We start from the raw sequence: 26485 nt of genomic DNA on the forward strand, positions 1-26485 counted from the left end.
AAAACGCTACATAATGAAGATATTTAAAGACACACAAGAACATATTAGGAGTTGGAGTGGGCCATATAGCCCTTAGAGTCTGCTCTGCCATTCAACAAGATTATGGCTGATCTTCTACCTCAACACTTTCCCGCACTATCCCCATATCCCTTAGCTCCCCCCAAAATATACTCAATTCTGGGGCAGAGAATTCCAAAGATTCACAACCCTTTCCTGAGTGAAGAAAATTCTCCTCAGCTCAGTCCTAAATGGCCAACCTGAGACGGTGACCCCATGTTCTAGATGCCCCAGCCAGCGGAAACATTTTCTCAGCATTAAACCTGTCAAGCCCCTTCAGAATATGTTTCAATTAGATCATCTCTCATTCTTCTAAACTCTAGGGAATATATAATCCTATTCTACTCAATCTCTCCTCATATGGCAATCCCCTCATCCCAGGAAACAGTCTAGTGAACCTTTGTTGCACTCCCTCTAAAGCAAGTATGTCTTTCCTTAGGTAAGGAGACCAGAACTGTACACAGTACTCCAGGTGTGGCCACACCAATGCCCTATATAATTGTAGTAAGACTTCTTTACTCTTGTACTCTAATTCCTTGGTAACAAAAGCCAATATACCATTTGCTTTCTTCATTGCTTGTTGTACTGCATGTCAACTTTGTGAGTCATGTACAAGGACACCCAGGTCCCTCTGAATGCAAACATTTTCCAGTCTCTTACCATTCAAAAAATATTTAGCTTTTTTGTTTTTCCGACCAAAGTGGATAACTTCATACTTTCCCACATAAGAACATAAGAATTAGGAACAGGAGTAGGCCATCTAGCCCCTCGAGCCTGCTCCGCCATTCAATAAGATCATGGATGATCTGGCCGTGGACTCAGCTCCACCCGCTCCCCGTAACCCTTAATTCCCTTATTGGTTAAAAATCTATCTGTGACTTGAATACATTCAATGAGCTAGCCTCAACTGCTTCCTTGGGCAGAGAATTCCGCAGATTCACAACCCTCTGGGAGAAGAAATTCCTTCTCAACTCGGTTTTAAATTGGCTCCCCCGTATTTTGAGGCTGTGCCCCCTAGTTCTAGTCTCCCCTACCAGTGGAAACAACCTCTCTGCCTCTATCTTGTCTATCCCTTTCATTATTAACATGTTTCTATAAGATCGCCCTTCATCCTTCTGAACTCCAACGAGTAAAGACCCAGTCTATTCAATCTCTCATCATAAGGTAACCCCCTCATCTCTGGAATTAGCCTAGTGAATCGTCTCTGTACCCCCTCCAAAGCCAGTATATCCTTCCTTAAGTAAGGTGACCAAAACTGCACGCAGTACTCCAGGTGCGGCCTTACCAATACCCTATACAGTTGCAGCAGGACCTCCCTGCTTTTGTACTCCATCCCTCTCGCAATGAAGGCCAACATTCCATTCGCCTTCCTGATTACCTGCTGCACCTGCAAACTAGCTTTTTGGGATTCATGCACAAGGATCCCAAAAGAGTTTCATGCACAAGGACCCCCAGGTCCCTCTGCACCTCAGCATGTTGGAATTTCTCCCCATTTAAATAATATTCCCTTTTACTGTTTTTTTCCCCCCTCAAGGTGGATGACCTCACACTTTCCAACATTGTATTCCATCTGCCAAACCTTAGCCCATTCGCTTAACCTATCCAAATCTCTTTGCAGCCTCTCTGTGTCCTCTACACAACTCGCTTTCCCACTAATCTTAGTGTCATCTGCAAATTTTGTTACACTACACTCTGTCCCCTCTTCCAGGTCATCTATGTATGTTGTAAACAGTTGTGGTCCCAGCACCGATCCCTGTGGCACATCACTAACCACCGATTTCCAACCCGAAAAGGACCCATTTATCCCGACTCTCTTGCTTTCTGTTTGCCAGCCAATTTTCTATCAATGCTAATACATTTCCTCTGACTCCGCGTACCTCTATCTTCTGCAGTAACCTTTTGTGTGGCACCTTATCGAATGCCTTTTGGAAATCTAAATACACCACATCCATCGGTACACCTCTATCCACCATGCTCGTTATATCCTCAAAGAATTCCAGTAAATTAGTTAAACATGATTTCCCCTTCATGAATCCATGCTGCGTCTGCTTGATTGCACTATTCCTTTCTAGATGTCCCGCTTTTTCTTCCTTAATGATAGTTTCAAGCATTTTCCCCATTACAGATGTTAAACTAACTGGCCTATAGTTACTTGCCTTTTAAACAGAGGCGTTACATGAGCTGCTTTCCAATCCGCTGGTACCTCCCCAGAGTCCAGAGAATTTTGGTAGATTATAACGAATGCATCTGCTATAACTTCCGCCATCTCTTTTAATACCCTGGGATGCATTTCATCAGGACCAGGGGACTTGTCCACCTCGAGTCCCATTAGCCTGTCCAGCACTACCCCCCTAGTGATAGTGATTGTCTCAAGGTCCTCCCTTCCCACATTCCTGTGACCAGCAATTTTTGGCATCGTTTTTGTGTCTTCCACTGTGAAGACCGAAGCAAAATAATTGTTTAAGGTCTCAGCCATTTCCACATTTCCCATTATTAAATTCCCCTTCTTATCTTCTAAGGGACCAACATTTACTTTAGTCACTCTTTTCCGTTTTATATATCTGTAAAAGCTTTTACTATCTGTTTTTATGTTTTTATCTTTCCTTTCTTTATTGCTTTTTTAGTCATTCTTTTCTGCTATTTAAAATGTTCCCAATCCTCTAGTTTCCCACTAACCTTATACGCATCTTTGATTTGATACTCTCCTTTATTTCCTTGGTTATCCACGGCTGGTTATCCCTTTTCTTACTACCCTTCTTTTTCACTGGAATATATTTTTGTTGCGCACTATGAAAGAGCTCCTTAAAAGTCCTCCACTGTTCCTCAATTGTGCCACCGTTTAGTCTGTGTTTCCAGTCTACTTTAGCCAACTCTGCCCTCATCCCACTGTCGTCCCCTTTGTTTAAGCATAGTACGCTCGTTTCTGATACAACTTCCTCACCCTCAATCTGTATTACAAATTCAACCATACTGTGATCACTCATTCCGAGAGGATCTTTTAAGAGGAGATCGTTTATTTTTCCTGTCTCATTACACAGGACCAGATCTAAGATAGCTTGCTCCCTTGTAGGTTCTGTTACATACTGTTCTAAGAAACAATCCCGTATGCATTCTATGAATTCCTCCTCTAGGCTACCCCGTGCGATTTGAGTTGACCAATCGATATGTAGGTTAAAATCCCCCATGACTACTGCCGTTCCTTTTTCACATGCCTCCATTACTCCCTTGATTATTGCCCGCCCCACCGTGAAGTTATTATTTGGGGGCCTATAAACTACGCCCACCAGTGACTTCTTCCCCTTACTATCTCTAATCTCCACCCATAACGATTCAACATTTTGTTCATTAGAGCCAATATCGTCTGTCACAACTGCCCTGATATCATCCTTTATTAACAGAGCTACCCCACCTCCTTTCCCTTCTTGTCTATCTTTCCAAATCGTCAGATACCCCTGTATGTTTAATTCCCAGTCTTGGCCACCCTGCAACCATGTTTCTGTAATGGCCACCAAATCTTACCCATTTGTAATGATTTGTGCCGTCAACTCATTTACTTTATTTCGAATGCTGCGTGCATTTAGGTAGAGTGTTTTAATCCTAGTTTTTAAACCATGATTTTTAGTTTTGACCCCTCCTGCACCCCCTTTATATTCAGTAGCCCTTTTTGTTTTTTGCCTGGTGTTTCTCTGCCCTCCACTTTTACTCATCTCCTTTCTGTCTTTTGCTTTTGTCTCCTTTTTGTTTCCCTCTGTCTCCCTGCATTGGTTCCCATCCCCCTGCCATATTAGTTTAACTCCTCCCCAACAGCACTAGCAAACACTCCCCCTAGGACATTGGTTCTGGTCCTGCCCAGGTGCAGACCGTCCGGTTTGTACTGGTCCCACCTCCCCCAGAACCTGTTCCAATGCCCCAGGAATTTGAATCCCTCCCTGCTGCACCACTGCTCAAGCCACGTATTCATCTGCGCTATCCTGCGATTCCTACTCTGACTAGCACGTGGCACTGGTAGCAATCCTGAGATTACTACTTTTGAGGTCCTACTTTTTAAATTTAGCTCCTAGCTCCTTAAATTTGTCTCGTAGGACCTCATCTCTTTTTTTAACCTATGTCGTTGATACCAATGTGTACCACGACAACTGGCTGTTCTCCCTCCCTTTTTAGAATGTCCTGCACCCGCTCCGAGACATCCTTGACCCTTGCACCAGGGAGGCAACATACCATCCTGGAGTCTCGGTTGCGGCCGCAGAAACGCCTATCTATTCCTCTTACAATTGAATCCCCTATCACTATCGCTCTCCCACTCTTTTTCCTGCCCTCCTGTGCAACAGAGCCAGCCACGGTGCCATGAACTTGGCTGCTGCTGCCCTCCCCTGATGAGTCATCCCCCTCAACAGTACTCAAAGCAGTGTATCTGTTTTGCAGGGGGATGACCGCAGGGGACCCCTGCACTACCTTCCTTGCACTGCTCTTCCTGCTGGTCTTCCATTCCCTAGCTGGCTGTGGACCCTTCACCTGCGGTAAGACCAACTCGCTACACGTGCTACTCACGTCATTCTCAGCATCGTGGATGCTCCAGAGTGAATCCACCCTCAGCTCCAATTCCGCAACGCGGTCCGTCAGGAGCTGGAAGCGGATACACTTCCCGCACACGTAGTCGTCAGGGACACCGGAAGTGTCCCCGAGTTCCCACATGGTACAGGAGGAGCATATCACGTGACCGAGCTCTCCTGCCATGACTTAACCCTTAGATACCCTTAAATTGGCAACAATGTTAATAGGTTACTTACTGATATAAAAAATAAAAAGAAAAGCTACTCACCAATCACCATTGTATTCGATTTGCCATGTTCTTGCCCACTCAGTCAACCTGTCTATATATCTCTGCAGTCTCTTTGCATCTTCCCCTCACAGCTTACTTTCCCACCTAACTTTGTATTATCAGTAAACTTGTGATACATTACAAGTCCCTTCATCCAAGTCATGAATATAGATTGTAAATAGCTGAGGCCCAAGAACTGATCTTTGCGGTACCCCACTAGTTAGCCTGCCAACCCGAAGTCCAGTTTATTCCTACTCTGTCTCTGTCCATTAACTAATCCTCAATCCATGCTAATATATTATCCCCAATCTCATGAGTCCTAATTTTGTGCCATAAGCTCTTGTGTGGCACCTTATCAAATGTTTTTTGAAAATCCAAATACACTACATCCACTGGTCCCTCTTTATCCATCCTACTAGTTACATCTTCAAAAAACAGATTTATCAAACACGATTTCCCTTTCATAAAATCATTTTGACTCTGCCTAAATCATATTACGATTTTTTTTTTTTTTTAAAAAGTGTCCCATTACCACATCCTTAATAATAGATTCTAGCATTTTGCCTAGTACACAAGATAGTTTTACAGGCAACTTCAATCATTTCATGGTGATGCATTTTATTTTAAGGGGGAGAAATTGGCCTGGTATGCACTTCCTGTTAGCACCTCTGGGGGGGGGGGGGGGGGGGGGGGTAATGGGGCTCTGAGGGGTTACTGACTGTGCGCGGCGAATTCACCGACGCCCGTGAACTTCCCCGACGGTTTTGCACTGGCGCTAACACTTACCATCTCGTTCTGTAGATTATAACGTCATCCAGTGCGCCGAACCCCGTTACCGCCCCGGATGCAATATTCTCCCCCGTCCTCCTGCAGCATTGTCAGGCATCAACAGCGGCAGCTGCAGGAGGCTATGTCACTTCGGCTGGCCGCTTGGGGAGCATTATTTAAAAGGTAGTGATGGTCATGTAGGGAAAAAAATGTTATTCTCCCCAGTCTGGTGTCTTTTGGTTTTTTTGCAGCCCGCAATTCGTCAGTCCTGCGCTCTTCCAGTATTTTGGGCTTGTGCACCTAGCACAGGTCCCCGTGTCCCCACAGAGATAGGACCAAGATTGAATGAGACCAACATTGGTCCTTCCCTTTAAAGGAGGGAAGGAGCCTCCAAAGACGGCAGCACTGCACGGAACATTGTTCAGCACTCTGCCGCTATCACGCCTCTCACCCCCTTTAGCGCTCCAGGGAAGTGATAACGATTGATTTAGTGCTCCACTTCCCTCTTGGAGCGCTAAACTGAAAGTTCCCGTCAGCTGAAAATCGTTTCGCCCGGCGATACCTTTGCGCTCCCGCAAAAGTTAGCACCCCATCAATATCTAGCCTCAAGTGTTTTTATCTGTGAATAGTCGGTTGGCTGAGCAGTAACAGTTGGAAAAATATTTTCACTGATTGGACTGTTTCAGTTTCTGCATTTTGGTAAAAAAAATGGTAGTTCTCCTTGTTCATTCTCGATTTGTTCCTTTTACAAATACAAAGTTTGAGAAAAATATGAAGTGTGACACCAGAGTGTGTTGACTGAAGTGTGAGGGACAGGAAAGGCACGCTATCTTACCAAGTTTTATTCATTTATTTGCATTACTGGTGGACTTTCTGTGCCATTGCTCACAATATCAGATGAAACAATATTTTATAAAAACAAGAATACTTATTACACCATGTAATGCAGCAAGTATTATTTTACTGTTAAGGAACTATGTTTATGTAGGCACTTCCCTTTAAGATTGAATGTTTCATTGCTATAAGTTAAATACGGCCCAAGAGAGCTTTCATGTTATTTGGTCAAGAAAAATGAAGGCTGTGCACCTCTGCTGTGAATGTAAGATTATACCTGCCTATTGATAGAATACCTGCCTACCTGCTACTAGTTTAGCAATAGACTTTATGGTGATGGAGCACTGAGATTTTACGCCAGGTATTGTTTGAAGTTTGGTTGGGCCAATTTTCCATAATTGCCCCCTCTGGAAGGTTGCTCTGTAGATAGCCTGAAACCACAAGCTTTTCCTTATTTTTTGTGCCATTATGCAACACCTGCTTACCCAGAAGGCAGCTTAAAAGCCATTAAATTCAGATTTTAACCAAGTAGTTTGCTTTAAAGAATGGCCTGTGTTCTTCACCTTCTGCTGCACAACTACAAATACTTTTATCTCTTTCTAATGGAGGTCTACATAGAAGATCACATACTATAGAACAAAGCTCTTTGAAAGTTACCTGCATTATAAATTGGTGATGTAATTGCTGCCGTACTTGGTCTGCAAGTCGTGGTTCCCGTGGGGAACAATATCGATACTGGGACTCTACAGTAGGCCGAGATCCAAACATACATGGCACTGGCGGTCTCTAGATGAAGAAAACATTTCAATTGGTGGGCTACCATCATGAATGGTAGGAAGGGAGGAATTTACATTTATATTGCACCTTTCATGACCTCAGGACATCCCAAAGCACTTTATAGCCAACGAAATATGGTGAAATGCAGTCACTGTTGTAATGCAGGGAAACGCGCTGCCAATTTGATACCGGGCCACAAAGATATATTAGGAAAGCTGACCAAAAGCTTGGTCAAAAGGGTAGGTTTTAAGGATTGACTTAAAGAGAGAGGTAGAGAGGCAGAGAGGTTAGGGAGGGAATTCTAGAGCTTAGGGCCTAAGCAGCTGAAGGAAATCAAGGATGTGCAAGAGGCCAGAATTGGAGGAGTGCATATAGCTCAGAGGGTTGTAGGGATGGAGGACACTAAACATTCGTAAGACAAAAGTCCTCCACCAACCTGACCATGCCACACAGCACTGCCCCACCCCGGTCATAAAAATCCACGGCGTGGCCCTGGACAACGTGGACCGCTTTCCATACCTCAGGAGCCTACTATCAGCAAGGGCAGACATCGACAACGAGGTCCAACACCGCCTCCAATGTGCCAGCGCAGCCTTCGGTCGCCTGAGGAAGAGAGTGTTTGAAGACCAGGACCTTAAATCTGGCATCAAGCTTATGGTCTACAGGGCTGCAGTGGTACCCCCCTTCTATATGGCTCAGAGACGTGGACCATATACAGTAGAACCTCAAATCACTGGAGAAATACCACCAACGCGGTCTCCGCAAGATCCTGCAAATCCATTGGGAGGACAGACGCAGCAACGTCAGTATTCTCGATCAGGCCAACATCCCCAGCATCGAAGCACTGACCACACTTGACCAGCTCCTTTGGGCGGGCCACATCGACTGCATGCCCGACACGAGACTCCCAAAACAAGCGCTCTATCGGAACTCCGACACGGCAAATGAGTCCCAAGTGGGCAGAGGAAATGTTTCAAGGTCACCCTCAAAGTCTCCTTGATAAAGTGCAACATCCCCACCGACACCTGGGAGTCCCTGACTAAAGACCGCCCTAAGTGGAGGGTGAGCATCCGGGAGGGCGCTGAACACCGAGTCTCGTCGCCGAAAGCATGCAGAAAACAAGCGCAGACAGCGGAAGGAGCGTGTGGCAAACCAGACTCCCCACCCACCCTTTCCTTCAACCACTGTCTGCCCCATCTGTGACAGAGACTGTAATTCCCGTATTGGACTGAACAGTCACCTGAGAACTCACTTTTAGAGTGGAAGCAAGTCTTCCTCGATTTCGAGGGATTGCCTATAATGATGATGAGTGCTGAAGGAGGTTACAGAGATAGGGAGGGAGGGGCAAGCCATGGATTGATTTGAACACAAAGATGGCAATTTTAAAATCGAGGAGTTACCAGACTGGCTGTCAATGTAGGTCAGCAAGCATAGGGTGATGGGTGAGCAAGACTTGGTTTGAGTTAGGATATGGACAGCAATTTTGGATCAGCTCAAGTTTACAGAGGGTGGTAGTGGAAGGCTGGCCAGGACAGCAGTGAAACAGTTGGGTCTGGAGGCAACAAAGCCATGAATGAGGATTTCAGCAGCAGGTGGTCTGAGGCAGAGCCAGAGACATCCTCCAGAGTCATGGTGTTGGTTTAAAGTCTTATCGGAAACGTGGCACCTCTGACAGTGCAGCATTCCCAGAGTACTGCACTGAAGTGTCAGCCTAGATTATCTGTCTCCTGAACTGGGGATTGAGCCCACAACCTTCTGACTTAGGCAAGAATGCTACCACTGAGCCAAAGCTGGCACTTTTTTAATCCTATGTTAAACTAGTCATACCTTCTCCCTCCTTATTTTACAAGCTACTAGATTTGTTCTCGCTTAGCAACAGTGTTGACCTAATCACTGCTCAACTGAAACGAAGCCTACTTGTGATAACTGGCCTAAGTAGCACTTGGGTACAAGTTCTATAGCACTTTCAAAGCCATTAATTGCTCTTTTGTTCAAGTTCCTGCTGTACACAGGGTTCGAAGATGGTGCAGAAATGCATGACTCACCTGCAATTACTGGTTTTTAAAAACGCAATCAGCCAAAAATTACTGTTGCCGATATTATTGGACAAATGCCTAACTTGAAATTCCTCTCTATTTTAGTAGAGGTGTTAACCCATGTAAGATAAATGGGTTAACATACCATTAAAATCCGATTTAACTACTTGCACTGCACTTTTTTTTGACAGGCATCTGTCCAGCCCCAACCTCCCCTCCCCCCCACAATGCCTGTACTGCACTTTTTTGACAGACATGCGACAAGGCCTGCCTCTATCAAGCTCCACACGCTCTCCTGGCCCAAGTCATACCCTCCAGTGGGACCAAGAGAGGCTGGGAGGGGGGGGGGCGGGAAGGAGAGAGAGAGAGAAAAAGAGAAAAAGAGAGAGAGAGAGAGAGAGAGAGAGAGAGAGAGAGAGAGATATATATATATAAAATAGATAGATAGATAGATAGATAGATAGATAGATAGATAGATAGATAGATAGATAGATAGATAGATAGATAGATAGATAGATAGATAGATAGAGATAGATAGAGAGAGATATAGTATATATATATATCTATATATAGAGAGAGAGAGAGATATAGAGAGAGAGATATAGAGAGAGAGATATAGAGAGAGATATAGAGAGAGATATAGAGAGAGAGATAGAGAGAGAGATAGAGAGAGAGATAGAGTGAGAGATAGAGAGAGATATATATATATATATATATATATATATATAGAGAGAGAGATAGAGATAGAATATATAGATATATATATATATATTAATTAGAGAGAGAGAGAGAGAGAGAGAGAGCGAGATATAGAGAGAGAGATATATATAGGGCCCAAGTTTCCACACGATAAAAAACGGGCGCCCCTCCGAGCTGGGCGCCCATTTTTCGCGCCTAAAACGGCGCCGGGAAAAAAACTCGCGATTCTGGAGAGCCCTGCAGCTCCTTGTCTGTTTGGCGCGGCGCCCAGGGGGGCGGAGCCTACACTCGCGCTGATTTTGTAAGTGGGAGGGGGCGGGTACCATTTAAATTAGTTTTTTTTCCTGCCGGCAACCCTGCGCGTGCGCGTTGGAGCGTTCGGGCACGCGCAGTGTGAAGGAAACATTGGCACTCGGCCATTTTTGTAGTTCTTTGTAGCTGTTTAATTTTTGAACATTTTTTAATAAAACCACATTGCCATCAGCACATCAGCACTGAGGCTTCCTGCAGCCTTCTCACTGTCTCCTTCCCACCCGCCGTCGGGAACGTCTTCCTCCTCCCCCTCTGCCGTCGGGAACAAACCAACGAACTTGTGAGGCTGGCTGAAGCACTTTCACACAGGTAGGAAGATGGTTTATTTAATCTTTTCTTTGCTTATAAATGTTTATTCAGGTTGGATTTATTTGTATAATATTTGTATAAGTATAAATAAGGATTTATTGTAGAATTTAATGACTTCCCTTCCCCCCCCCCTCCCCCCCCACCTCGTTCTGGACGCCTAATTTGTAACCTGCGCCTGATTTTTTAATGTGTAGACAAGGTTTTTTCAGTTCTACAAAAATCTTCACTTGCTCCATTCTAACTTAGTTTGGAGTACGTTTTCACTGTGGAAACTTTGAAATCAGACGTCAGTGGCCGGACACGCCTCCTTTTGAAGAAAAAATTCTGTTCCAAAGTAGAACTGTTCTACCTGACTAGAACTGCAGAAAAAAAAATGTGGAGAATTGCGATTTCTAAGATAGTCCGTTCTCCACCAGTTGCTCCTAAAAATCAGACGCAAATCATGTGGAAACTTGGGCCAATAGAGAGATATAGAGAGAGGGGGGCTGGGGGGTTGAGATGAGAGATAGGGGCGGGGGGGAGGTGAGAGATAGGGGCGGGGGGGGGGGGGGGAGGTGAGAGATAGGGGCGGGGGGGGGGGAGGTGAGAGATAGGGGCGGGGGGGGAGGTGAGAGATAGGGGCGGGGGGGGGGGAGGTGAGAGAGAGGCTGAGGGGGCGGGGGGGGGGGAGAAGAGAGGAGAGAGGAGAGAGGAGAGAGGAGAGAGGAGAGAGGAGGAGAGGAGAGAAGGAGAGAGGAGAGAGGAGAGAGGAGAGAGGAGAGAGGAGAGAAGGAGAGAGGAGGAGAGAGGAGAGAGGAGAGAGGAGAGAAGGAGAGAGGAGAGAAGGAGAGAGGAGAGAAGGAGAGAGGAGAGAGGAGAGAGGAGAGAGGAGAGAGGAGAGGAGAGAGGAGAGAGGAGAGAGGAGAGAGGAGAGAGGAGAGAGGAGAGAGGAGAGAGGAGAGAAGGAGAGAAGGAGAGAAGGAGAGAAGGAGAGAGGAGAGAGGAGAGAGGAGAGAGGAGAGAAGAGAGAGGAGGAGAGAGGAGAGAGGAGAGAGGAGAGAGGAGAGAGGAGAGAGGAGAGAGGAGAGAGGAGAGGAGGGCGGGGGCGGGGCAGGGGGACGATTCAGCTGAACGAAAATTTAAGAAGTCAAAGAATAAGGAGCAGGCAATATATCAGGTTAGCACTGGGGGCAATGAAAACGAGAGCATGGCAGCAAGGGACAGAATGTATAAACATAAAAGTGAATCAGAAAGTGGGGTCACAACAGGAAAAAAAAGGTAAAAAAACAAATTTAAAGGCTCTTTATCTGAATGCACGCAGCATTCGTAAGAAAATAGATGAGTTGACGGCACAAATTGATACAAATGATTTGATAGCCATTACAGACACATGATTGCAAGGTGATCAAGGCTGGGAGCTAAATATTCATGTGACAATTCGGAAGGACAGATAGAAAGGAAAAGGAGGTAGGGTAGGGTAGGGTAGGGTAGGGTTAATAAAGGATGGGATCAGTGGGTTAGTGAGAAATGATATTGCCTCAGAAAATCAAGATGTTGAATCAGTTTGGGTGGAAATAAGGAATAGTAAGCGGAAAAAGTCACAGGTGGGCGTAATCTATAGGCCCTTTAACAGTAGCTACACTGTTGGACGGAGTATAAATCAAGAAATAATGGAGGCTTGTTAAAAAAAGGAACAGCAATAATCATGGGAGATTTAAACCTTCACATTGATTGGACAAAGCAAATTGGCCAGGGTAGAAACATAGAAAATAGGTGCAGGAGTAGGCCATTCGGCCCTTCTAGCCTGCACCGCCATTCAATGAGTTCATGGCTGAACATGCAACTTCAGTACCCCATTCCTGCTTTCTCACCATACCCCTTGATTCCCCTAGTAGTAAGGACTTCATCTGACTCCTTTTTGAATATATTTAGTGAATTGGCCTCAACAACTTTCTGTGGTAGAGAATTCCACAGGTTCACCACTCTCTGGGTGAAGAAATTCCTCCTCATCTCGGTCCTAAATGGCTTCCCCCTTATCCTTAGACTGTGACCCCTGGTTCTGGACTTCCCCAACATTGGGAACATTCTTCCTGCATCTAACCTGTCTAACCCCGTCAGAATTTTATATGTTTCTATGAGGTCCCCTCTCATTCTTCTGAACTCCAGTGAATACAAGCCCAGTTGATACAGTCTTTCTTGATAGGTCAGTCCTGCCATCCCGGGAATCAGTCTGGTAAACCTTCGCTGCACTCCCTCAATAGCAAGAATGTCCTTCCTCAGGTTAGGAGACCAAAGCTGTACACAATACTCCAGGTGTGGCCTCACCAAGGCCCTGTACAACTGTAGCAACACCTCCCTGCCCCTGTACTCAAATCCCCTCGCTTTGAAGGCCAACATGCCATTTGCTTTCTTAACCGCCTGCTGTACCTGCATGCCAACCTTCAATGACTGATGTACCATGACTCTTTGCACCTTCCCTTTTCCTAATCTGTCACCATTCAGATAATAGTCTGTCTCTCTGTTTTTACCACCAAAGTGGATAACCTCACATTTATCCACATTATACTTCATCTGCCATGCATTTGCCCACTCACTGAATCTATCCAAGTCGCTCTGCAGCCTCATAGCATCCTCCTCGCAGCTCACACTGCCACCCAACTTAGTGTCATCCGCAAATTTGGAGATACTACATTTAATCCCCTCGTCTAAATCATTAATGTACAGTGTAAACAGCTGGGGCCCCAGCACAGAACCTTGCGGTACCCCACTAGTCACTGCCTGCCATTCTGAAAAGTCCCCATTTACTCCTACTCTTTGCTTCCTGTCTGACAACCAGTTCTCAATCGATGTCAGCACATTACCCCCAATCCCATGTGCTTTAACTTTGCACATTAATCTCTTGTGTGGGACCTTGTCGAAAGCCTTCTGAAAGTCCAAATATACCACATCAACTGGTTCTCCCTTGTCCACTCTACTGGAAACATCCTCAAAAAATTCCAGAAGATTTGTCAAGCACGATTTCCCTTTCACAAATCCATGCTGACTTGGACCTATCATATTACCTCTTTCCAAATGCACTGCTATGACATCCTTAATAATTGATTCCATCATTTTACCCACTACCAATGTCAGGCTGACCGGTCTATAATTTCCTGTTTTCTCTCTCCCTCCTTTTTTAAAAAGTGGGGTTACATTGGCTACCCTCCACTCCATAGGAACTGATCCAGAGGCAATGGAATGTTGGAAAATGACTGTCAATGCATCCACTATTTCCAAGGCCACCTCCTTAAGTACTCTGGGATGCAGTCCATCAGGCCCTGGGGATTTATCGGCCTTCAATCCCATCAATTTCCCCAACACAATTTCCCGACTGAGGAAGAGTTCATAGAGTGTATCCGGGATAGTTTCCTTGAACAGTACGTTGTGGAACCAATCAGGGAGCAGGCTATCTTAGATCTAGTCCTGTATAATGAGGCAGGATTAATAAACAATCTCCTCGTAAAGGATCCTCTCGGAATGAGTGATCATAGCATGATTGAATTTCAAATTCAGATGGAGGGTGAAAAAGTTGGATCTCTAACCAGCGTACAAAGCGTAAATAAAGGAAACTACAACGGTATGAAGGCAGAGTTGGCTAAAGTGGACTGGGAAAATAGATTAGAGAGTGGGATGGTTGATGAGCAGTGGCAGACATGAAATATCTCCTTAAATAACTCTCAATGAGAAGGAAAGGCTGTAAGAGAAGGGATAACCATCCGTGGCGAACTAAGAAATAAGGGAGGGTGTCAAATTGAAAACAAGGGCATACAATGTGGCCAAGACTAATGGGAGGCCAGAGGATTGGAAAACTGTTAAAAGCCAGCAAAGAACTAAAAAAAAAAGTGAGGGAAGCTAGATGAAGAAAGTAAACTAGCATGAAATATAAAAACAGATAGTAAGAGTTTCTACAGGTGCAAAAAAAGGAAAAGAGTGGCTAAAGTAAATGTTGGTCCCCTAGAGGATAAGATTGGGGAATTAATAATGGGGAACAGGGAAATGGCAGAGACTTTGAACAAATATTTTGTATCGGTCTTCACGGTAGAAGACATTAAAAACATCCCAATAGGGGATAATCAAGGGGCTTTAAGGAGGGAGGAATTTAATACAATCACAAAAGTAGTGGTACTCGGTAAACTAATGGGATTAAAAGCGGACAAGTCACCTGGACCTGATGGCTTGTATCCTGGAGTCCTTAAAGAAGTGGTTGCAGAGATAGTTTGACAAATTTGCTGGGGTTCTTTGAGGATTTAACGAGCAGGGCGGATAAGGGGCAACCAGTGGATGTGGTGCATTTGGATTTCCAGAAGGCATTCGATAAGGTGCCACATAAAAGGTTACTGCACAAGATAAAAGTTTATGGAGTTGGGGGTAATATATTAGCATGGATTGAGAATTGGCTAATGAACAGAAAACAGAGTTGGGATAAACGGGTCATTTTCCGGTTGGCAAACGGTAACGAGGGGGTTGCCGCAGGGATCAGTGCTGGAGCCTGAACTATTTACAATCTATATTAACGATTTGATGAAGGGACCGAGTGTAAGGTAGCCAAGTTTGCAGATGACACAAAGATGGATGGGAAAGCAAATTGTGTGGAGGACACAAAAACAGCTGCAAATGGATATAGACAGACTAAGCGAGTGGCCAAAAATTTGGGGAGTATAATGTGGGAAAATGTGAGGTTATCCACTTTGGCAGAAAAAATAGAAAAGCAGATTATAATTTAAATGGAGAAAAATTGCAAAGTGCTTCAGTGCAGAGGGATCTGGGAGTCCTTGTGCATGAAACACAAAAAGTTAGTATGCAGGTACAGTAAGTAATCAGGAAGGCAAATGGAATGTTGGCCTTTATTGCAAGGGAGATAGAGAATCAAAGCAGAGAAGTCCTGCTACAACTGTAAGGGTATTGGTGAGGCCACATCTGGTCTCCGTATTTAAAAAAGGATATACTTGCATTGGAGGCTGTTCAGAGACGGTTCACTAGGTTGATTTTGGAGATGAGGGGTTTGACTTATGAAGGTAAGTTGAGTAGGTTGGGTCTATACTCACTGGAGTTCAGAAGAATGAGAGGTGATCTTCTCGAAACATATAAGATAATGAGGGGGAGGGACAAGATAGATGCAGAGAGTATATTTCCACTCATGGGGGGAAACTAAAACTAGGGGGTATAGTCTCAGACTAAGGGGCCGCCATTTAAAACTGAGATGAGGAGGAATTTCTTCTCTCAGGGTTGTAAATCTGTGGTATTCGCTGTCCCAGAGGCTGGGTCTTTGAATATATTTAAGGCGGACATAGACAGATTTTTGAGTGATAAGGGGAATAAAGAGTTGTGGGGAGTGGGCAGGGAAATGGAACGGAGTCCATGATCAGATCAGCCATGATCATCTTATTGAATGGCGGAGCAGGCTCGAGGGGTCAAATGGCCTACTCCTGCTCCTATTTCTTGTGAGAGAGAGAGGAGAGAGGCTGGGGGCGGGAAAGAGAGAGTGAGAGGGGGCCGGGGGAAGGAACGAGAGAAGCCGGGGTGAGAAGGGCTGGGGGGGGGGGGGGGGGGGGAAGAAAGAAGAGCGAGAGGGGCCAGGGCGGAGCGCGAGAGAGGGAGAGGGAGAGGGAGAGGGAGAGGGAGAGGGAGAGGGAGAGGGAGAGGGAGAGGGAGAGGGAGAGGGAGAGGGAGAGGGAGAGGGAGAGGGAGAGGGAGAGGGAGAGGGAGAGGGAGAAAACTCAGGGAAGACGGATCACGTTCTTCCAACCTCCTATAAGGGACATCGTTGAAATGGATGATATCCAGAAGTCACACCACTGTCACTATTCACTTCATACCCAATAAACCCGTTAACAATCCTTACATAATGCCCCATCTATGGTGGGGTGGGGGGAGGATGCACTTGCGCTGGAGGAGGGATGTACTTGGACTGGAGTAAGGCATACACTTGGACTGGGGTAAGGTACTTTGGCTGGGGAGCTTTGTCCTCTGTCGCTTCAGGAAGTTAAAGTGGATCGAGTTACAATTTGAAAAGTCAGTCAGTGAGACCTTGGGATGGGTGGATCCAGTTACACATTCCAGTGAAACTTAAGGGTATGGCTTATCCTCCAAGGGGACCAATCATAGACAAAGGGTGGAGCAGGTGGCCATTTTGGCAGTACAAATAAGCACGTCCATTAAAATAACAGGCAGAAGAATGTCACATGTGCTTGTTAAAGATTCGTCTGCTAATGTCACCAACAGTAATTTCTGGGTTAATATTTTTCAGCATTTAAAATAATTAGGGCCGTTGCTTATTTGCTGTTTTTTCTGCCTTAGGTTTCCACTTTGAAAAGTTAATGATCGACGTCATTAGATCAGAAACTAGACCCCAGTTAAACGGTGCAACTAAATGATGAAATGCTTGTACTCAGAAGAAACAAACGGAAATTACAATATTTGTTTGATTGGAAAATGTTGCAACAGTGCTGATAATGGTTTTGTTTATTAGCCCAACAAAACAGCTGGATTCAGAGGCCAGTAAACAACAGTGAAACTACCTTTCCCTCACAGGACTGCACTGCATACAATCATACGTTTGAAATCCTCATCCAAACTTACGTACTTGGGTCACATTGAAAAAAACTAAACAAGGAGCAGCAATAGTGACTGAAACTGTGGTTCAAGTCTCCTTACACACAAGAACTTTGAAAGTTCATTCAGTGTTTGTCAAAGTAAATCCCAGGGGGGTTGCTACAATTGGCCTTAGCATCTCTGGATTGAGGGGGGGACTGGGTTCAAAAAAACAGCCAAGATTTTCACTCCCGATTATGGACATTGGGCAAGTGGATGTCAGGCGAGAGTATGACTTTAGCTTTTCTGTGTGGCTCTGTGGTTGAATAGACTACTAACATGAACTGCCTCGGCGCATAAATGAAGAATAGCCACTTGGGTAAGGTGATGCAGGTCAGCAGGCTCCCATGGAATTTCACCATAGCATGAGTCAGAGCCTTTAGGAAAGGAGAGCAGAAAACCGATGGGGTGAGGAAAAAAAACTATGAGTACTTAATTACCAACACCGAGGGCTGAAACAATATTCTAGCCCTAATAGACATACAGATTCCACATGTGTACACACAAACAGACTGTATATTCAAGGAAAAAGAATGGCATCTTACTTGTTGGCCTTGAAGATGATACATCTGCCGTGGTGATTCACCACATGACATTCCCTTGTAGGGTGGTGTAAGAGGGAAACTCTGTCCATTTACTTGTCCCAGTGTCCTTAAAGGAGGCACATGCTGCAATTGGTCACTGTTCATCTCAGCTCCAGCACTGTGCAATTCACCATTTATCTGTTGCTGCTGTCTTCGTAGAGATTCATCAGTAGTTTTACTTAAAGTTTCAGTGGCTTCTTTTCCAAACCGGTTTGATTTGCTTCGTCGCCGGTCTTTCTTTTCCCTATCTTCCCAACGTAGATTAAACTCTTCATCACTGTCAGCATCTTCTGCAGGGAAGTGTTTCAGCATTGATTTGTTAAAACACCTGTCTAGAGCCTCGGCCATCTTTGTGTATTCTATTAGAACAAGAAAATTAAATGATGAATAGTGAGAACACACAGCCAACAGCACACACACACAAGCTCATGCAAAAAGAAAATGTATTATGGCTCAGAGATGATTGGAACAACTCATCCAAACTAATTGTTTCAGGACTGCAGTAATAAAATAATAAAGAATGTGGTATTTTCTTCAGCTGTTGATTAACAGGGAGACATGTTTTACGCAGTTCGGGACTGCTTTTTTGTTTAATCATTAAAAGCAGTGTGAAGTTTCTCTCAGTTATGAGAAACGAATTTTAATTCTACCCCTATCCTCAATCATCTAATTGTTGCTATGGAGGATTTTTTATGATCACAGCAATCTGATTAAGTTTGACATCTTTTCTAAAAAGCTGAATATAAAATGAAACCACATACACCATATTACTCACTGAACCATGAAACAGAGGCACATTTTAATTTATCATGCAAGTTTCATAAGGCAAGATTTTTTGACTGCCAATGATAAGCCTATTAACTTTATTAGTAAGTAAAAGAGATCTAATAAACAAGAGTAATTTATTACTCCTCCCCTTAGCATAACAAATTTACTCTATAAAATTTAGAAAGTGTTAGTAATGAGTTAGTTCACACTTTTGCTTCCATGACTCCCACCGCCAATATTTTGCCAATTTATTTAACCAAAGGAGAAATTACCTATTGGAAGGAAATGATTTCCAGAACACATACCAAGAGCAATGAAAAAACAAACCATGTGCCTTCTAATGTGATTTCCTTCTGCAATCAGCAAAATTATTGGTTTCTAGTCAATGTCTTGTGCAGTTGCACACAGGGAGTGCGATGATTTTGAGATGGGTGATGTCATCAAAACCCTGGTCGCCGTTTTGGAGTGTGGGCAGGAACATCAGCAGGGCCCAGGTACAGAGGAGTGGGAAGGTCGGGGCGGATGAGTGGCGAGTGTTTGTTACGAGATGCGCTGAATGTTTATGGTGGAGGAGCGGTGAGAGATCGTGGCGGAGGTAAGACAGATAAGGGTATGAGGCCCAGAAGAGCTGAGGGCCCGGGGCAGCCCAACTGCAATATGTGTGCGCGCTAGATCCGTGCAGCAGAGCAGGTCTCCAGTCATCCTGGTTAACCCTTGCCACTGGATAGCTTTGTCAAGCCCGTGGGGTGGCCGGTGTGCAAATGTCCGTTAAAAAAATTCATGCACAGGCATCTTCCACCCACTCAATTGGAGTTCAGGACTGGAACATCGGGTCCTTCATCAAAACACCTGTGAACTCGTGGAAGCAAGTCATCCTCGTTCGAGGGACCACCTAGATGACGACACAGGGAGTCAAGACTTGGTGCAATCTTCATGCCAAGCAGAGTTAGATGGCGAGGGACAGCTGGACCAGGGCACATAGATCTAATTCAGTCCCCATTCTAAAGTTACACAGATGTTATTGCCCAGTGCAGCCCGAGGAGCTAGGAGACGCACAATTAAGGTGCTACAGCCAGGAGCGTGCAAGTATATTTTAATAATTGCAGTGTGGCTAGTTTATATAGGCAGTTTCCGCTGTAAATGCAGGCATAGGAATATGTATTGGGAAATAGGTCACACAAAAGTGTGACAAGAATGACAACCAGAAGTAAGGTTTTGAAGACGAAGTGCATCCAGATGCAATTTTGAAATTATTGACACTGGTGACTATCCTGGTATCACGAACAGTGGCAGCTGTGATAAATTAAAATGCACTGGAATGAGTTACGATTATTTGATGCAACTTAGCGATGCCTTATACGAAGAACTCAGTAGATTCAACTGAGCACTTCAACATGGACAAGTAGCTAGTGTGCTGCTTAGGCGTGAAAGGCTGTGGGCAATTAAAACCCAATTATAAAGAATTTCAATATCTCGCAAATGAAGTGGACAAATCAGAAAAGGCCAATGGGTGAGGGATGTACAAGTAATACATTTAATAGGAGACTGCTTATTACACATGTGGAGCAGAGTTTTAGGTGGTGCTTGTATTTATTATTTAATAACTTTAAGAAATTAATAGTAGCCTGGATAATGGAATGACTTCTATGGGATATTAAAGAAAGAAGTAGAACTAGAAAACAAGTTAAAAATGTTAACATTACTTTAAGGGATGTGGAAAGGAAATATACCCCTATGAAAAAAGAACTAAAACAAAGGGAGATAAATATCATAATAAGGGTGTCAAAAACAAATTAAATACTAAAATGAATCCTTTGAAAATATATGAAAAATTGAAATGTACTGCAGACTGTTTTGAGCTATACAAATCAGTGGATGAAAAACAAAGGGTTTTTTGATGGGATAAGAGAACAAAAGAAAGGCCGATAGTGGGTAGCAGCAAGAAGATCCAGAGCGGGGTTTTCTAAGCTATGAAAGTATAGAATATTGTAGATCAGATTGGTCCTTTAAGGAATATGATGCAGAGGGGGGGGGGGGGGGGGAAGAGGGAAAGAGACCAACAAAGGATGGATACATTCTTAAAAAAATAAAAACTAGATAAATTCCATATGCAGTTAAATTGGTTTAGGAAATCCTCTACACTCTAGAACCTTTAACTAAATGAGTGAGGAGGTATACAAGGCTCTGTTGATATTTACAGTGGCTATACCTGGGAACTAATGAGTTACTGTCTAATGTCATTCTAATTTAAAATAGGAATCAGATAAAAATATTGAGGAATTAGAAGATCAAAAACAATTTCTCCGATTCGTACAACCAACACAGTAGATCGTCTGTGGAACAGGCCTGTAGTAAAACCAATTAACCCATTTCAATTAATTCCTTCAAAAAGGAGCAAGACAAATATTTATTTAAGAATGGGATTGAAGGTTATGGGGATATGTACTTAAAATCCTCTAAGCTAACTCCAGAAGCCAACAGATTTTCCTCCCCCACACCCCACCCCCAAAATACACTGCTCTTTTTGGTTTCTTAATTTAGTTGCATTTGTTTCTGAAATACCACATCCCAGTGTATAAACTGGCATGCATCCCAGAATACTGAATGAGGCGGAGGAGGCAATTGCAATACAGTAGCACTAATCATATTTTTCCAAAAATCTTAGACAGAAATTGTGCCAAAGGAATAGAATGGGGAAGGGATAAACTAGAAATTACAAGCCTTGCCTTATTTCAATGCCAATTTGCACACTGTTGTCTGGAGTGTCATTCACCCGGTGCATGTGTCGGGAAGTTGGGGTACTCGCCCCATAATATTTTGGCTATTAGGTTAATGGGCCCAAATTTCCACACGATAAAAAACGGGCGCCCCTCCAAGCTGGGCACCCGTTTATCGCGTCTAAAACGGCGCCTAAAAAAAAACTCGTGATTCTGGAGCGTTCTGCAGTTCCTTGTCTGCCTGGCGCGGCGCCCAGGGGGGCGGAGCCTACACTCGCGCCGATTTTGTAAGTGGGAGGGAGCGGGTACTATTTAAATTAGTTTTTTTCCTGCTGGCAACGCTGCGCGTGCGCGTTGGAGCGTTCGGGCACACGCAGTGTGAAGGAAACATTGGCACTCGGCCATTTTTGTAGTTCTTTGTAGCTGATTAATTTTTGAACATTTTTAAAATAAAAGCACATTGCCATCAGCACTTTCAGCCTTCTCACCGTCTCCTCCCCCCCCCCCCCCCCCCACCGCAGGAAGAACGGGCGCCTCCTCTCCCCCCCCCCTCCCCGCGGGAAGAACGGGCGCCTCCTCCCCCCCCCCCCCCGCGGGAAGAACAGGCGCCTCCTCCCCCCCTCCCCGCGGGAAGAACGGGCGCCTCCTCCCCCCCTCCCCGCGGGAAGAACAGGCGCCTCCTCCCCCCCTCCCCGCGGGAAGAACGGGCGCCTCCTCCCCCCCGCGTGAAAGAACGGGCGCCTCCTCCCCCCCTCCCCGCGGGAAGAACGGGCGCCTCCTCCCCCCCGCGTGAAAGAACGGGCGCCTCCTCCTCCTCCCCCCCCCCACCCCCCCGCGGGAAGAACGGGCGCCTCAGGCTGACTGCAGCATTCTCCGTGCCTGAAGCACTTTCACACAAGTAGGAAGATGGTTTATTTAATCTTTTCTTTGCTTATAAATGTTTATTCAGGTTGGATTTATTTGTATAATATTTGTAGAAGTATAAATAAGGATTTATTGTAGAATTTAATGACTTGACTTCCCTCCCCACCTCCCCACCTCGTTCTGGACGCCTAATTTGTAACCTGCGCCTGATTTTTTAATGTGTAGAACAGGTTTTTTCAGTTCTACAAAAATCTTCACTTGCTCCATTCTAACTTAGTTTGGAGTACGTTTTCACTGTGGAAACTTTGAAATCATGCCTCCTTTTGAAGAAAAAATTCTGTTCCAAAGTAGAACTGTTCTACCTGACTAGAACTGTAGAAAAAGAAATGTGGAGAATTGCGATTTCTAAGATAGTCGGTTCTCCACCAGTTGCTCCTAAAAATCAGCCGCAAATCATGTGGAAACTTGGGCCCATTGTAAGGAAAATAGTGGGCAGTGTGGCTGCAATTTTTCTGCTGGAAGAGTGCATTCATAAAATCAGCTCTTTAAAGTCTATAATACAGGATGAAATTAGTGAGTACTTCGGGAGGCATGGGTTAAGCAGGGACAGTTAGATTTGTAAAGGGCAGGCTGGTTTGATTTAATTGAATTTTTTGAGGAAATCATAGAATTTATTGTTGAAGGTGCATATATGGACTTTCGGGATGCATTTGATCTCATGTCACATCGAGCCTTGGTCATGAAATTGAAGGCGTGTGATAATAAATGGAGTGTCTTCTCATGAAGAGAGAGATAGTTAGGGGCAGAATTTGAAGAGTAGGGTCAATTAATGTTTCTCTGATTCATGAGCTCTGTATACTCGAGAGATCTAGGCGAAAATCTGTTTTCGATTTATATAATAAGCTTGGACATAGGTGCAAGTGAAGAAGATGACATGACAAACTCTGAAGACTCCAGGCGGACAGAGTCAGGTTAGCAGAGTGGGCAGATAGGTGGCAATTGCAGTTCAAAGAAATGGGAAGAAGAATGGTGAAAGGAACTACACCCTAAATTATCAGATCCTTAACAGAGTGGTGGAAAAGAGAGATCTAGGAATACGGATACAATGACCTTTAAAAGGTGAGAGTGCAGGTAGATAAGGTCATAAAAAAGGCAAATGGGATTCTGTGTAGCATAGGAGGCCATTCAGCACCACTGCACCTGTGCTGGGGGCTTGTTATTCAACTGGAGCTTTTTATTCCAATCCCATCTCTTTGCCCTTTGCTCATATCCTTTCTTTTTCATATGCTAGCAAATTCCATTTATCGTATCTGCCTACAATTGCTACTTGTGGTGAAGCATTCCAAGTCCTAACCCTCAGTCTATGCCTCTCGTCACATATTCACCAACCAGCAAACACAATCTTTTACTGTTTACCCTCAATAGATTTCATAATTTTGAAAATCTTGATTAGACTCCCTCCCCTTGTTCCAGTGAGAATATCCTTCATTTTTCAAGTTTTTCTTCATAGTTAGAAGCTCTCGCTCCTCCAACCCCATACAGCACCCCCGCCCACCCCTCGAGATATCTGCGTTCCTCTAATTCTGGCCTCTTGAGAATTCTTGATTTTAATTGCTCAACCATTGGTGGCTGTGCCTTCAGCTGCCTAGCTCTGGAACTCCCTCCCTAAACATCTGCCTCTCTTCCTCTCCTTCCTCCTTTAAGATGCTCCTTAAAACCTCTCTTCGACCAAGCTTTTGGTCACCGACCTCAATTTCTCTTTATGTGGCTTGATGTCTTGGAATATTTTACTACGTTAAAGGCGCTATTTAAATACAAGTTGTTGCTGTATATCATTCCAGTGGATCTTCATTATACCTTTTTCATGGCCCAGATATAATTTCTATACAGCAACACCCAAAGTTGCATGCAACAATCCAACTGTGGCCTAGGTGTCAGCCTTGGCACAATAGTTGCATCCAAGTCAGAAGGTCACAAGTTCAAGTCCTACTCCAGAGACTTCAGCATGTAATCTAGGCTACACTTCAGTGCAGTACTGAGGAAATGTTGCACTATGGGACCTTTAGATGAGATGTTAAACTGCTCGGTGGACCTATAGTACTCTCGGTGTCCTGGCCAACATTTATTACTCAACAACAGAATTAAAGAAATGGGAGTACCTGGTCAATTAGCTCGGCGCGATCTTGTTGTGTCCAAATTGGCAGCCGCATTTGCCTACAACGACTACACTTCAAAAGTAATTCATTGGCTGTGAAGCACTTTGGGATGTAATGAGGATGTGAAAAGCACTATATAAATGCCAGTCTCTGCCTTTTTCTTTCCTTTAGCCAGATCAGTAACAGCTGATAAATAGCTCAATTGCCTCAATACCACGCCTTTTTTCTTGATTTTTTTTTTTTGCCCAAGATAGCACCTTATTCCATTAACTCAATTGATTTTCTTTCTCGATGTCTTTTATTCCTTCTGCATGCTAGTCTTTTTGCTAAATCCTTCGTTACTTGCATATTTTCCCTCATTTTTTGCTACCTTTATCTGCTCTTTCTGATAGCCTTTATTTTCCCTCACCGGCTTCTTTCTCAGTTTAAATGACTTCACTTCCCTTTTTGTCTGTTCTGCCAGTTCATTATCTCCCTTCCTGTTCAGGAGTAGCCATCCTTGCAGAACATCTTCTCCACTAAGACATGGCTGAAAGGGCAGGTAAAGCAGCTCAACATTCCTGGTTACAGGGTTTTCAGGCGGGATAGAGAGGAGGGGGGGGGGGGGGTCGTATTATTGATTAAAGAAACAATTACAGCTGTGAGAAGGGATGATATATTAGAGGGGTCATCAAATGAGGCCATATGGATTGAATTAAAAGGGGCCATCACACTTCTGGGAGTGTACTATAGACCGCCAAACAGTCAGAGGGAGATAGAAGGACAAATATGTGGGCAAATTGCTACGAAGTGGAAAAACTATAGAGCTGTAATAGTGGGGGATTTTAACTACCATAGTATTAACTGAGAAAAAGGTAGTGTGAATGGTACAAAAGGTGCGGAATTCCTAAAATGCATTGAGGAGGATTTCTTTAGCCAGTATGTATCAAGCCCAACAAGGGAGGGGGTGGTTCTGGACTTTGTTTGGGGGAATGAACTAGGCAGGTGGAAGGGATATCAGTTGGAGAGCATTTTGGTGCTAGTGATCATAATTCAGTAAGATTTATGATAGTTATGGAAAAGGACAAAGGGGGACCAGGAATAAAAGTTCTCAATTGGGGTAAAGCCAATTTTGCTGAGCTGAGATGGGATTTGGCCAAAGTGGACTGGAAACAGCTACCTGATGGTAAATCAGTGAGAGCAGTGGGAGGTATTCAAGGAGGAGATCCTGAGGGTAGAGAGCAAGTATGTTCCCTTAAAAATAAAGGGTGGGGCTAACAAATCTAGAGCCCTTGGATATAAAGGAACATACAAGATAAGATAGAGAAAAAGGGAAGCTTATGACAGATACTGGGAACTTGACACTGCAGAAACTCTAGAGAAGTACAAGAAGTGCAGGGGTGTAATTTAAAAAGATATCAGGAAAGCAAAGAGAGAGCATGAAAGAATGTTGGCAAGTAAAATCAGGGAAACCCCAAAGATGTTTTATAAATACATTAAGAGCAAAAGGATAATAAAGAGTGGGGCCTATTAGAGACCATAAAGGAAATCTGTGTGTGGAGGCAGAAGATGGGGTTAGGATTCTTAATGAATACAAAAGAGAGGGGCGATGCAGATTTTGCAATGAGGGAAGAGGAGTGTGAAATATTAGACAAGATAAATATATAGAGAGAGGAAGTATTAAGGGGCTTAGTAGCTTTGAAAGTGGATAAATCCCCAGGCCTGGATGAAATGTATTCCAGAAGCAAAAGAGGAAATAGCAGCGGCCCTGACCAGCATTTTCCAATCCTCTCTGGCTACAGGTGCAGTGTCAGAGGACTGGAGGACTGCTAATGTTTCACCTTTGTTTAAAAAGGGAGAAAGGGGCAGGATAAATCTTCATTTGGAAAGACATGGATTAATCAAGGGCAGTCAGCATGGAGTTGTCAAGGGAATGTCGTGTCTGACTAACTTGATTGAATTTTTTGAGGAGTTAACTAGGAGGGTCGATGAGGGCAGTGCGTATGATGTCGTGTGTATGGATTTTAGCAAAGCTTTTGATAAGGTCCCACATGGCAGACTGGTCATGAAAGTAATAGCCCATGGGATCCAGGGCAAAGTGGCAAGTTGGATCCAAAATTAGCTCAGAGGCAGGAAGCAAAGGGCAATGGTTGATGGGTGTTTTTGTGACCGGAAGGCCATATCCAGTGGGGTTTCG

The 26485-nt window shown here is 44.3% G+C and overlaps 1 protein-coding gene across 3 annotated transcripts in view; it reads right to left on the reverse strand.

Annotated features, from left to right (window-relative positions):
• The window catches only part of cecr2 (CECR2 histone acetyl-lysine reader), a 146829-nt gene that overhangs the window by 19057 nt on the left and 101287 nt on the right, over window positions 1-26485 (reverse strand). For all 3 annotated transcript variants that reach the window (XM_070901642.1, XM_070901643.1, XM_070901644.1), the window contains 2 exons: window positions 17766-18163; window positions 7136-7264 (listed from right to left, as the gene is read on the reverse strand). In XM_070901642.1, the coding sequence (XP_070757743.1) occupies window positions 7136-7264; window positions 17766-18163 (527 nt within the window). The remainder of the gene's footprint in view (window positions 1-7135; window positions 7265-17765; window positions 18164-26485) is intronic.

The sequence above is a fragment of the Pristiophorus japonicus genome, chromosome 15 (genome assembly GCF_044704955.1).
Source record: "Pristiophorus japonicus isolate sPriJap1 chromosome 15, sPriJap1.hap1, whole genome shotgun sequence".
NCBI lineage: Eukaryota > Metazoa > Chordata > Chondrichthyes > Pristiophoridae > Pristiophorus > Pristiophorus japonicus.